This window comes from Lepidochelys kempii, chromosome 24 (assembly GCF_965140265.1).
Source record: "Lepidochelys kempii isolate rLepKem1 chromosome 24, rLepKem1.hap2, whole genome shotgun sequence".
Taxonomy (NCBI): domain Eukaryota; kingdom Metazoa; phylum Chordata; order Testudines; family Cheloniidae; genus Lepidochelys; species Lepidochelys kempii.
Genome location: NC_133279.1, coordinates 16,864,229 through 16,876,705, shown reverse-complemented (window position 1 = coordinate 16,876,705; position 12,477 = coordinate 16,864,229). Strand labels below are relative to the sequence as shown.

The 12,477-nt window shown below is 53.3% G+C and overlaps 1 protein-coding gene across 1 annotated transcript; it reads left to right on the top strand.

Annotated features, from left to right (window-relative positions):
• Positions 1–288: 288 nt before the first annotated feature.
• On the top strand, positions 289–11,400 carry LOC140902790 (phospholipase A2 inhibitor and Ly6/PLAUR domain-containing protein-like). Its single transcript, XM_073323262.1, has 6 exons — positions 289–402; positions 2,484–2,610; positions 4,910–5,032; positions 7,017–7,181; positions 9,628–9,768; positions 10,826–11,400. The coding sequence occupies exons 2-6, from the start codon at positions 2,556–2,558 to the stop codon at positions 11,011–11,013; spliced, it is 672 nt and encodes a 223-aa protein (XP_073179363.1). The 5' UTR covers positions 289–402; positions 2,484–2,555; the 3' UTR covers positions 11,014–11,400.
• The last annotated feature ends 1,077 nt before the right edge of the window (positions 11,401–12,477 follow it).

Genomic DNA, 12,477 nt, shown 5'->3' with positions numbered 1-12,477 from the left:
TTTTCCGGTTCCTCTATCATTTACAGCACCTCTGGATCTGGATAAACACCTCTGATATGCAAATGGTTATATTTGTGACTACCCTTGTGACGAAGCTGAGTACCACCTCTTATCTCTGTTACACAAACCAGCAGACTGTATGGGACAAGTTCAATAAAACAACAGCTGCTGGATTGAGAAAGGGTCAGTCTGAATTGTATTTAAAGAGGGAGTGCCCAGGTATAGGGGTCGTGCAATTTATTACATTTCAGTAAATCATTCACGGTTACTCCCAGTTTATAGATTAATCTGGTTGCGTTTTTGGACTATATAGAGAGGAAAGGGGCCATGCTAGACAGGTTAGTGCATCTCTTTAATACTACAGAGAACTTGGAGGTGAACGGAACTGTTGTGCGGCTGAAGGTAAGAGTTTTTAAGATGTGTTAAATTATTGCTTGTAATCATTGATGATCTGCTGAAAGAGTGTAAAGGATGGAGATATATTTCAAATGCAAGCTCCAGGGATAAAGCGGGTCAAGTTTTGCAAAGGAAAAGAAGCCCCACTCATGGAATTGTGTGTGAATGAAATAGAGACCTTTTAAAGGCAAAAATGGCAGCGAGGGGGCCAGCATCTGCTGACGCTCCCCGGGAGTCAGGCTTTGGACTCCGTTCAGATGCTTTGAACGTCCCAGGTTTAGGGAGCAGAGAAGAGCCAGTTGACCTACTTGATTTGGACTGTCAAAAAGACTTCAGCACAGTCCCTCGCCATGGGGCAGAAAAAGAAAAGGAGGACTTGTGGCACCTTAGAGACTAACCAATTTATTTGAGCATAAGCTTTCCTGAGCTACAGCTCACTTCATGGGATGCATCCTTTTCTTTCTGTGAATACAGACTAACACGGCAGTCACTCTGAAACCTGTCATAAGGCAGTAAGTAATCAAAGCCGTCCTGGGGTGGGAGGCAAAGGACTGTCATGGAGCAGAAACAGGACAACAGCCGGAAAACAGACTTTGCAGCATTGTTGTAGCCATTCAGGTCCCGGGATATTAGAGAGACAAGGTGGGGGAGGGAAAAGCTTTTATTGGACCAGCTTCTGCTGGGGAGAGACACGAGCTGTCGAGCTCCGCTGACCGCAGCAGAGCTCGGTGTCGCTCGGAAGCTCGTCTCTTCCCCCCACCTGGTGTCTCAAGAAAACAGAGCCGGAATTCAAGGGAATTTTGTGTGATGGCAAAAGCTTAAAAGTGGAGTCCTCCAGGCTCTGCGCTAGACCCAGCGTTCACGGTACTCAGATGATCTGATGGAGGGTGAGCGAGGAGGTGGTGAAATCTGCAGAGAAGGCAACAAATGGAGGCTAGTCGGGAACTTGAGGGAGATCGAACGGAGCTGGGTCAACGGGCAACGCGATGGCAGATGAAGTTGAGTTTTGGTCAATGCAAAGTAACGCACATGGGCAGGGCGGGGGTCTGAAGCCTCCGAGACCTGACAGTTTCTAACTGAACCGGGCTGATCCAGGGAAGGGACCGGAGCGTCCCCGCAGGAGGATCAATGGACACCTCAGCTCGCTGCAGAAGAGGAAAGCGAAGAAGCCGTTGGGCCACCCAAGGGGGTGGAGATAATGTGGAAACACTGTAGGGCCCCTCTGCAGATCGGCAGGATGCTCTGACCCTGGCGCCCCAAGGCCGTGCTGATCGCCCCATGTCAGAAGGGACGGTGCAGACATGGAGCAAATACGGAGGAGGGAGTGAAAACTGGGCCTGATCCCCAGCTGGGGTCAATCGGCCGTAGCTCCATTGGAGTCAATGGGGCAGATCCCAGCCGGTTTACACCAGTGTAACTGTTGAAGTCAATGGACCCGTAGGCTTGCTGGGGCCCTGGCCGTCTGGCAATAAGCACACAGGCTTGCGGCTGACTTGCTGTTTAACTGTCTCCTTCCACATTGAAGCGATTTGGTGTAACAGGACGTGAGGCAGGGGCAGGTCGTGTCCCTGTGACTGTCACTGGCTCCATCTGACATCTGCACTTTGCTGGTCACCACGATTGCGTCCGGAGCCACGACTATGACGAGGATTGCCCCGCGGAGCGCCCTTCTCCGGTGTCCCGGAGCCCCCGCTCTGCTACGGCGAGGCGTGTCTGGGCCATGGGGGAGCTGGGAGAAATTTTCCAACCAAAACTTTTCTCCACTGAAGAATGCAGCTTTGGGGCGACTGAAACGTTTCACGAATTTGTGTTGATTTCTCTGCATTTCTTCAGCTGGAAAAAATTCTAGAAAAACAAATTCTGAAAAAAGAAAACGTTTTGTCTGGCTTTCTAGTTAGATGAGAATTTTGGGCCCACCAAAAAAGATCCTCCCACCCCCCCGATCTTTGAGAACTGCCAGTGAACCAAAAAATTGGTTATTTGTGCAGCTCTGTTCCCTGGTGCTTCCCCCCCTTAATCTCAGCTCTAATTCCCTTTCCCTTTCCATCCTCATTTCGGTCTTGACTCTCTCCTCCTCCCCCCGGCAGAGCTCGCTGTGTCAGCCGAGAGAAGGCCCTGTTCAGCTCTGAGCCCAGCCCCGTGGGCCTGCCAGGACCAGGATGGTTTCCTTCCTCCTCTGCCTTCTCCCTGCTCTCCTAGCTACGAGTGCACAAGGTGAGTCACCCGCTGCTGTGGCCATTGAAACCAGCCCGGACTTGGACACTTTACCCCCCATGGATCCTCAGTCAGGAGAACATCCAGCCTATGCAGGGAGGGGGGGTTAGCTCTGTGTGGGGTACAGGGCCCTGTCTACACTATGGCTGCTGTCATGGTTAGCCACAGAGCTGTGGCTGGGCCAGCAGAGCCCTGTAGTGAAGATGCCTCATGTCCCAAAGGACGGGGTTTTCCATCCCTCTAGGAACTCCCCTCCCCGAGCGACGGTAGCCGAGTTGAGGGAAGCATTCACCCATCGACCTCCATCTCTCCCAGGGGTTAGTCTGGTCACACTGCAGTGCTCAGGGTGTGAATTCCCCAAGGGCCGCAGCCATAGCAACCCATCTGTTGGGCGTGGACCTGAGGGACACCGTGACTGGACACTGCCCTGAATTCTTATTCCCACGAAGGCCCCTCTGCACTGCTTTGGCAGCATAAAGGGGAATTAATAGAGGAGTAAATTACACAATAGGGGACTGAGTGTAACCTGGAATCAAGCCTACAATGTCCAGTAGCAGAGGGCTCTCCAACCGAGCAAACAGAGGCAGAATGAGATCCAATGGTGGGAGCTGAATTTAGATCAGTCCAAAGTGGAATTAATCCTGGCACCAGCTTCTCAAGTGGGGGTGGTGGTGGTGGTGGGGATTCTCCATCTCTTGGTCTCTGTACATTGGGATTGGACGTCCTTCTGGAAGATTGGCTCTAACTCGACCATCAGATATGGGCTGCATGGAGGAAGGGCTGGGTGAGGTTTTCTGGCTTCAGCTAGGCAGGAGCTCAGACTAGATCAGCATCAGAGCCTGAAACTCTTAGACTCTCTAAAAGAAAAGCTGTGAAGATGTTGCACTTACACAGTTCGTGTGCAGGGCGCTGTACATAAGGACTGAAGGGCAGAGATTCTCCACTTATATGTCCCCAAGAGGTCTGTGCGCTGTGGTTAATATGACTTGTATCAATGATAATTTGGGGAACAAGAGACAATGAACGTCCCTTTGTGCTGTTTAACACAGTTTTTTGCCTGGCAATTTCCATCCTTGCCATCTCCCACATACTGCAAATGGCTGGGCTGATCCAGAGGGATGTGGGCAAAGTTGACTTTAACTTAAGCCTAGGGCCTGTAACCGGCTGTAGTCCTGGAGCCAGCCCATCACAGAGCCTTCCCAAAGGGGAGCAATCCCTGCGAAGCTAAGGGCCAAGACAGCTGGCTTCTGCACCCCAAACCTTTCCGTCAGACCCCTCTGCTGGCTGGCAGGCAGCCCAGACAACCTGGCCGCACTCACCTCAATGGCATTTCCCTATTTCTGTGCAATGAAGTAACTTTTGAACACTGCGTTCCATCAACTCCTAAATTGCAGGGGATGTTATAGACATCACTGGGCAGAACCCTATTGATTTTTGGGGGGTGGAGGACGGAATCAGAAAACCGGAAGAGGGTAATCGGGGACACACAGAGCTGTTGGAGACTGGCCAGCCCAGCCAGACCTTCAACCCCCTCTGTAACTGTGTGTAGATCAAAGAACCAGTTGATGGGGCCATTGACACCTTCCAGCCCATCAACACCCCCCAGACCAGCTTTGCCCAGTGTCCCCATGGAGCTTAACATATTACACCCTGAGCGGCTGATCTCCCAGGCAGAAAGACGGATGGTGGGGGGAAGGGGAGGAGGAGGGCACACAGAACCCCTGGCATTGGGGGAGATTGGGGGCCCAGGTATGGGGGATGGGAATGGGGGGCACACAGAACCCCTGGCATGGGGAGAGAATAGGAGACCTTGGTACGGGGCAGGGGAATGGAGGGTACACAGAGCCCCTGGCATTATGTAGGGGGTGGGGGTCTGAGCCTGGCAAACCTGCTATAGAAGGAGATGGGAGGGGAACTCGAGTTTGTGAGGGCAATGGGGGGCTGCAAGGAGCCCTGGGTGGTGCAATGGATTCAGGCAACGCACGCTGAGAAGTGAGCGACTCTCCGGTACTGTGAATACCTTTAAAACAGGAATGAGATCTTGGGTGGGCGGAGCTGAATTTGTGGGCGGAGCTTGGGAAGAGCACCATCCCCTTCACCCGTCCCCGTGCTGACCCCCTGGGTACCACTGGCCCAGGGCGGCTGAAATTGTGCAATTGCCGAGTGTCCCAGAGGAAACTGGGTCCGTTAACCCCTCGGCTTGTTTGGAGCAGAGGGGGAAGACTTGGGGCTAAGGGACGTGTCAGAGTGAGACTGTTACGTCACAGTAAAAAGGAAACACGTGTTCTTCTTTCTCCAGCACAAACAGTGACATGCCAAGCGTGCTATGGCTCAGCAGACTCCTGCCAGCCTCCAGCAGGGACCTGCACAGTAGACATGGCTAAAGGTGGCTGCGTTATGGTGGTAGAAGAAAATACCCTGGGTAGGTGACATTGCCGTCAGTCCAGGCACATCCTACCCCACAGTCTGACACATCCTCATCGCTACGGCCAACCCCAGCACAATCCACCCACAAAGCACATTCACCCGGCACAGAACACTCAGTCTGAGCTCGACGCTTGATTTGTTCAGGCAACATTACAGGGTTGCGACTGGCAGACTGGGCGGTCTGAAATCCTGCCCCTTGGAGCCAGTTGCAGATCTGCCATTGACTTCAGTGGGGCCAGGATCTCACCCCTTGGGCTTTAGTTATGGATTTTTATTCACTACGTTTTCAGCTCCACAATGGACGGCTGCGCTGCAGCAAGCGAAGCTGCTTTGGGTGGAAATGCACGTTCTGAATTATGTTAAAAAAAGCAAATTGGCAGTGAGACCCCTTGTACACTACCGGGCTCCCAGAATCCTGTCTGAACCTCTTAGTCAGCTGCTCAGGGCTGGAGCCCAGCCTTACAAGATTTTTCTCCTTGCTTGGGATGCAAATTCAAGATAGTTTCTGCCTGTTTGACTTCAAGAGATTCCAAACCTTCTCCATTTTCAACTCCCTGGGATCAGGACAGTAGATTTCACTAGTTCCCTTCTCAATGTTTGCCCTTTTGAAATTGAAAACCTTAGTTACAGACCTGGTTTTGTTCATCCTTCCTTTGAATTAAAGAGATTTAATGTTTCCTTTCATTTACCCTGTAAGAAGGATGCATAGCACAAATCAGCTTTAATGTGATCTATCTATCTATCTATCCCCACACACCCTATCTATCTATCCCCCCCACACACACACCCTTCTGACCACAGTCAGGAAATTTTCCCAGCACAGTCACAAATGGGTTTATTAAAACTTCCACCCACTCAGGGTACGGCTTCACTGCATTTAATGTGGGCCGTGACCCGGGGTTTAGCTCTAACCCCCGCCACCGTCCCTACTAACCACACACAGACCCTTTCACCTGAGTGGATATGAGCTGTGAGCTCAGGCTGGCTGTGCAGTTCAAGGTGTAGCTTAGACCCGGGTTCCACTTTAACTTTGCAGTGGGGACACAGCTGTACACTAGCTTATTTCACACAGTTGCCAATAGTCCTCCAATGCCTTCCCATAATTCCTTGGGGGCCATGTTTTCCTGTCCTCCTGCCTACTCACTTCTGCTGCAGCGAAATCACCTTCCGGTTTATCGACCCCTTGGGGACGTTTTAAACTCCACTTTCCCTGCAGCCGGCTTCGTCTCTACCTGGCTCTCAAGCAGAGTCGCCGTCGCAGAGACTCACGGCAGAGAACTGCACAGCTCAGGGCAGTGCTAACAACCATGGGACATGCCTGCAAAAGGCCTAACGTTGTCCCGGGGTTAGTGCAGCCCCGGCCTGGCGGTGTCCGGGTGGATCGAAGCCCCGGGAGGCTTGGCAGTGCAGATGCTGAGACCAGGGCGTGGCTAACTCGGGTTCACAGATGGCCCCAAGAGCAGAGGTGGGAGAAGAGCATTCCATCTGGCTTTACAAATTGTCACTGAGGAAGAATCACCACAGCCCTTGGGAGATTGTCCCAGTGGTTAATCACCCTCCCTGTGAGACAGTCGCCTTATTTCCAGTCTGAGTCTGTCCGGCTCCAACTCCCAGCCACTGGATGGCGTCCGACCTTCCACCGCCCGACTGAGGAGCCCGTTAGTTAATGTTTGTTCCCCGGGTGGGTTCTGGCAGACGGGGATCACGTCACCACCGAATCTGCTCTGTGTTGAGCTACCTGGGTGGAGCTCCTGGTGTCTCTCGCTCTAATGCAGGTTTTCTAGCCCTTTAATCATCCTCATGGCTCTTCTCTGACCCCTCCCCAAGTGTGCAAACTCTTTCTGGAATGGTGGGTGCCAGAACTGGGCACGGGCTCCCAGCAACGTCACCCCAGGGCCAAACTCAGAGGTAAAATAACCTCCCTGCTCCGCCTCGAGGTTCCCCTCCCAGCCTCTCAGTTCTGTTCTTTGGTTTTTTAGTAACAGCAGACGGGACAAAGTCCACAAGCGTCTCCAAAGGCTGTCTAGATGACTTCAGTGCTTTCATAAAAGGCCCCGTCACTGTCACTCTTGGGAATGGCAAGTATATCCGGGTCAACATCGCACAGTGCAACACAGACAAGTGTAACTCGGCTGTACTGGCAGGTACGTAGGGATCTGTTTTTACGGTGCCATTTCATGGCTTGTTGGAAGGGCACTAGCTTAAAGCACATGAACGAAGGGTTCACGCATGTCAGCAGGCTGCACGTGGACAGCTGGGCCGTGGCAGGCTGGTGCAGGGTCGATTCAGAGCCCAGTGGAGCTTAGTCACCTCCCCCGCTTGCTACAGTCGAATGGTTCATGTGGACAAGCCCCGGCATGATTGTCTTTGTTACCATTTCTCCCCTTTATTGCCCTAAAGTCCACTCACTCGAATGTCATTTCTGTCGCCATTGAAATGGCTGTAGCTGGCGGGTCTCCAGACCAGGGAGTGGAACAGTTGGGGCCCATGTGAAATCAGACGGGCGAGGGCTGCAGGCGAGAGAGGGGGCAGCAGCCGGGATGGGCTCAAATCGAAACCTCCCTGAGCCTATCAGCCTCCACTTCAAACTCGCTGGGGGCTTTGCCCCCCACTTACTGTGGGAAGCTGCTCCAAGATGTCCCTCTTCTGATGGCTGGAAACTGAGTTCAGAGACTCGGGGCTGTTCATCGCGGGCCAGTTGATCCCCGTTGGTCCTTGTGCAAAAAATTCAAACCGGCCCGTTGGGCCATTTCCCCAAACAATTGGATTTCCTGTCGCTTTCAGCTTTTGAATGAGTGAGTGATCACAGCTGGGACATCGCCGGTGTCATAGAGATGTCGGGGGAGAACACACACGGCTGGGATATCGGCCCCGAGGGGCACGGCTTGCTCCGGGCGGGCAGGGACAAAGGGAGAAGGGGTTGCCTGGTATAGCCAAGGTGTCGGCACCTGCTTGGAGGCTGGGATGTGAATAGGAGACGGACTTGTTGAAAGTCTCCGGGTCGGGATAAAAGGGGTAACAAGCAGTGGGGGGACGCCATGGGAGGGTCGGCGACCGACCAGCTAACCAGGAAGTAGAGGTGGGTGAGGCTTTTTTAAAACAGCGATGAGTTTGGTCACTGGGACCCCCTTGGTGCTGTCACCTGATGTGCTGAGACCCCCTGAGTCTGTTTTCCCTGCCAGCTTGGCAGCAGTCTGGCAGTACCCCCAGATCCCTGTCTTGCTGAGCCAGATACACTAGTCTGCTACAACACGGATCCAGGGTCCAGGCTTACTGGGTAGGCAGGTAGGTAGGTTACTAGGGAAAATAAATAATGACTTTCACAGACTAGACTCACTCCCAGTCTGGGCTCTGCCCTTTCCCCATGTTCATTTTCACAGATGTCTTGGCTGGTAAGCAGGGGTGTGCTCACAACTGGCAGCCGCCTCTGTTGTTTGGCTTCCCGCCTTTATATAGGTTTTGCGAAAGGCAGGAATCCTTTGTGCTCAGTTTAAACTTCTCCTCTGCTCTTGTGGGGAAAAAAAAGCATCCCAGATGGATTCCAGCATCAGGAATCCAGAGACAGTCTCATGCTTTTGCAGGGCCCATCACAGGCTTACAGGAAAAACAAGTCCATTTACAGGTCATTGTTTGTTCACCAATGGGCCACCGAGTTCCTTAAGTACCCTCCAGGGCCCTCACTTATCAGGGCTACATTAATAACACAGGGTTATACTCCATGTTCGTAACCATCTACAAAGATGATACCTGCATGCAAATGAGAAAACCTGATTCAGTAGATTACAACTTTTCCAATGATCGATCACGTGAAGTATTTTGCATAAAGCATATTACAGTTATGTCATAGTCATAGTCATAAGCATATCTGCATAAAGCCTGTGGAATGCCCCTGGTTTGCCATGGGTTCAATGCCCCACTCCCAAACCCCTCCTTCCCCATTCCCCCCCCCCCCCCCCGCGTCCTCCTTCTCTCTGTCTGAGAGATCAGTCATTCCGGGTGTAACCGTGTACACTGGGCAAAATGGAGATGGGGGCTTGGGGATGTCAGTGGGGCCATCAAACAGGTGTTTGATCTGAGACAGTTGCAGAGGTGGCCGCTCTGATCAGATGGCAGGAGGGTGTTTCCGATTTCTTCCAAAGACAGTAGTCTTCTGGCCCTGAGGTCCTAGAACAGTGGTTCTCAAACCTTTGTACTGGTGACCCCTTTCACACAGCAAGCCTCTGAGTGTGACCCCTCTTATAAATTAAAAACACTTTTTAATATATTTAACACCATTATCAATGCTGGATGCAAAGCGGGGTTTGGGTTTGAGGCTGACAGCTCACAACCCCCCATGTAATAACCTCGCAACCCCCTGAGGGTTCCCAACCCCCAGTTTGAGAACCCCTGGCCTAGAAAGTACCTGAAAATGCTGGTATTGGTCGGCTGCCAGATTCAGAGGTTGCCGTGTGACAGACAGACGGAGCAATGCTGTCAGGCTGGGGTGGGGCCTTCGTATGCTTGACCAGTGCAGGTCGGCGGGCACGCCTTGCAATTTGAATGAGGTTTAACCCACCCTGTGACCATGTCTCTCTCTCTCTCGGTTCTCAGTGCCCGAGGAGAACACCGCCGGGAACGGGCTGCAGTGCCCAACCTGCTTTGATCTGAACTCTGATTCATGCGACAGCCAGATCACCCCTTGTACAGGGGATGAGAACTATTGCATCGATTTCGCTGGGGTTCGATACAAAGGTAAATGCTGCCAGCTGGCCGCAGTGCGGGAGCGAGCCCGGGAACCTCACGCCTCGGGAACTCCCCAAAGGGCTGCTGAAACCTAGGGCCAGTCTACACTAGAAGGGCGACCGCGGTGCCATGGTACCGCATCCGGTGAAGACGCTCTGTGCTGACAGGCGAGAACTCTCCGGTCGGCATAATAAAACCACCTCCGCGAGCAGCAGTGGGATGGCAGCGGGAAGTGGGCACCGGCACTTAGGGTGGCGTAACTTACACCGCTGAAGGAGGTGGCTTATTCACACCCTGGAGTGACGTAACTTGTACCTGCCTAAGCTGTAGTGTAGACAGGCCCCTAGAGTCTCCCAACCCTCGGGCTGTGCTGAAGCTTTGGGAAGGTGGGGGCGGCCAAGAGGGGTTTTGGCCGGAGGGAAGGAGAGAGGAATTGGGATTTTTTTCCTTCCAGACCAGCTCCCCCGCCTCAGTGATGCTGCCCGGCTCCTGGAGTTATGACAACGCGTCTCTTGTTGTTATGTCAATGTTATGTCAATGATGCAGAGCTGGGGAGAGAACCCAGGAGTCCTGGCTCCCAGCCCCCACTGCTTTAACCACTAGACCCCACTCCCTGTATGTTTAAGGTGGAGCTAAGCCATTGCTCAGTGTGGAAGCTCCTGTTCTCCGTGTGTGTCCAGGACTCCCAGCGCTTTGGGGTGTTTATAAAATAACTGAACCGAGCGGTCGGGGCTGCCGGGGACGCTGAGAGCCGGGCGTGTTCCCCGGGGGGACACGCGCTGGGGAAGGAGCCGCCCCCGGTGATCAGCTGGGATCCAAACTCCAGCTTCAGTCTCTTGTGGAGCTGCAGAAAGGGGCGCGGGGGAGGCAAGAGGGGACCAGACGCCTGGCCTGCCGTGGCCGGTTACAGCGAGAGCAGGGAGAGCACCGGGAGGGTGGGACCGGGGGGCAGAGGCGGGAACCGCTGGATGGTGGAGACAGAGGTTCTGGGGGCAGAGAAGGAACCAGAGCTGCCCCCGCCTCATTAGAGGCTGGTTTCCTCCCTCGGGTCCATCTTCTTCTCCAGGTGCTCCTGCTTTGGATATATCAAGATTTTCTGGCAAAGGGTGTGCCACTCCCTCTATAAAAGACGTTACCCCTGGAGTCTCCCTGCCTTCGGCAGACTACGTGTACTTCTTCACAAAGGTGACCTCTACACCTGCGGAGACAGCAACCAACGATCTGGCTCTGGGGCAATTCCCCTCTGCCCTCTAACTGCCTGGCCTGACTGGGTGCTGCTGGGGAAGCTGCTCCCCTGAGCCCAGCCCTGCACGGGCCCCGCAGCACCCAATTCCTGCCCATTGGAGCCCAACCTATATATCATTCGTTAATTCTATTGATTACTTACAAATTTGCAGGGATCACTGGGAGGTCCGACAGGTTCTGGTGCCTAGATCCGTCCCAGCGTTCTTAAAATTGCCGTTCAGCTGGGGACCCCGCTGGGGCCGGTCGCAGCCCTCGCACTGGAGGAACCCTCCTGTATTTCTAATCATTGATCAGCATCTGTAGCAGAGTCCCATACGCCTGGAGGACAGCGGTAAGACAGAATGCCCACCCGCCCCGCCCCACACTCGCACCGCCCCTGGCAGAACAACCGGAAATGTTAGTCATCACCTTCCTCATCACCAGCTGGTGCCGTGGTCCAGGCACCCCCCAAACGCTACATCTCGCCCGCCTCCTGCCCACAGGCTGGGGTACGACTTTTATAATGTTACCCCGACGTCACTGTGCTTAATGCCTATTCCTTAGGGGGTTCTCCCCTCTTCCTGATCTGTCTCTCCTCACCTGCCAATGTTGGGGTTCCATCTCCTATAGATTAGTATGTTAGTGATCTCAGCTTCTTATCAGACATGTCAATTCCTTGCCATGGCCGGCTTGTGGTCAGACATCTGCAGATGTTCCCATCCTACAGCATCCCAATGCCGGCGTTAGCTCACGTCCCTGAGGCTCGCTGGTGTCGTTATGGAGAAACCTCCCCCCTTAAAGACTCTATTCCCAGTCCCCCAGAACTTAGGGGTGATTGTTGGGCCATTTACCTGTGCCAGAGTTCGTAGGCCTCAAGCCTTATCCTAACAGCTGCACTCAGCGTCTTACAGGAGACAGGCCTGTGGGTTCCTTTGGCTACTGCCGAATGAAATGAATGCTAATGCTGGCTCGATGGGCTACAGAATAAAGGTCTGGATTTCCAGTTGCACTGACCCTTGGCCGCTGCGTAGTCAAGGATCTGCACAGTGTATGGGCGTGTGCATCTGTCCCAGTACCTCATGGCTAGCTGGAATCTCTCTATGGATTTGCAAATTCACTAAATAAATCAGAATCCTAAATAAAGCCCCCGGTGTGTGGTTACGTTCGGGTTGCTCGTTGCTGAGCCCGTCCGCAGGAGACTGGGGCACTGTCAGACGCAGTAGCCATATAAAACGAGGAGTCCTGTGGCACCTTAAAGATTAACAAATTTATTTGGGCATAAACATATAAGACTTTGCTTGGCTGTCTGTGTATATATACACACCGGGCATCCCATATGATGTTCTTTGAACATAGAACGTAGGTTTTACTTTGCACCCAGGCTGAAGCCCAAGCTCTGGGACCCTGTGGGGTCTCCACTACAAGGTCCACACTGCTGGTCACCCAGCGCTGAGATGCAGCTGTCTCTGAGGTGGGGCATGGGGGCTGTTTATA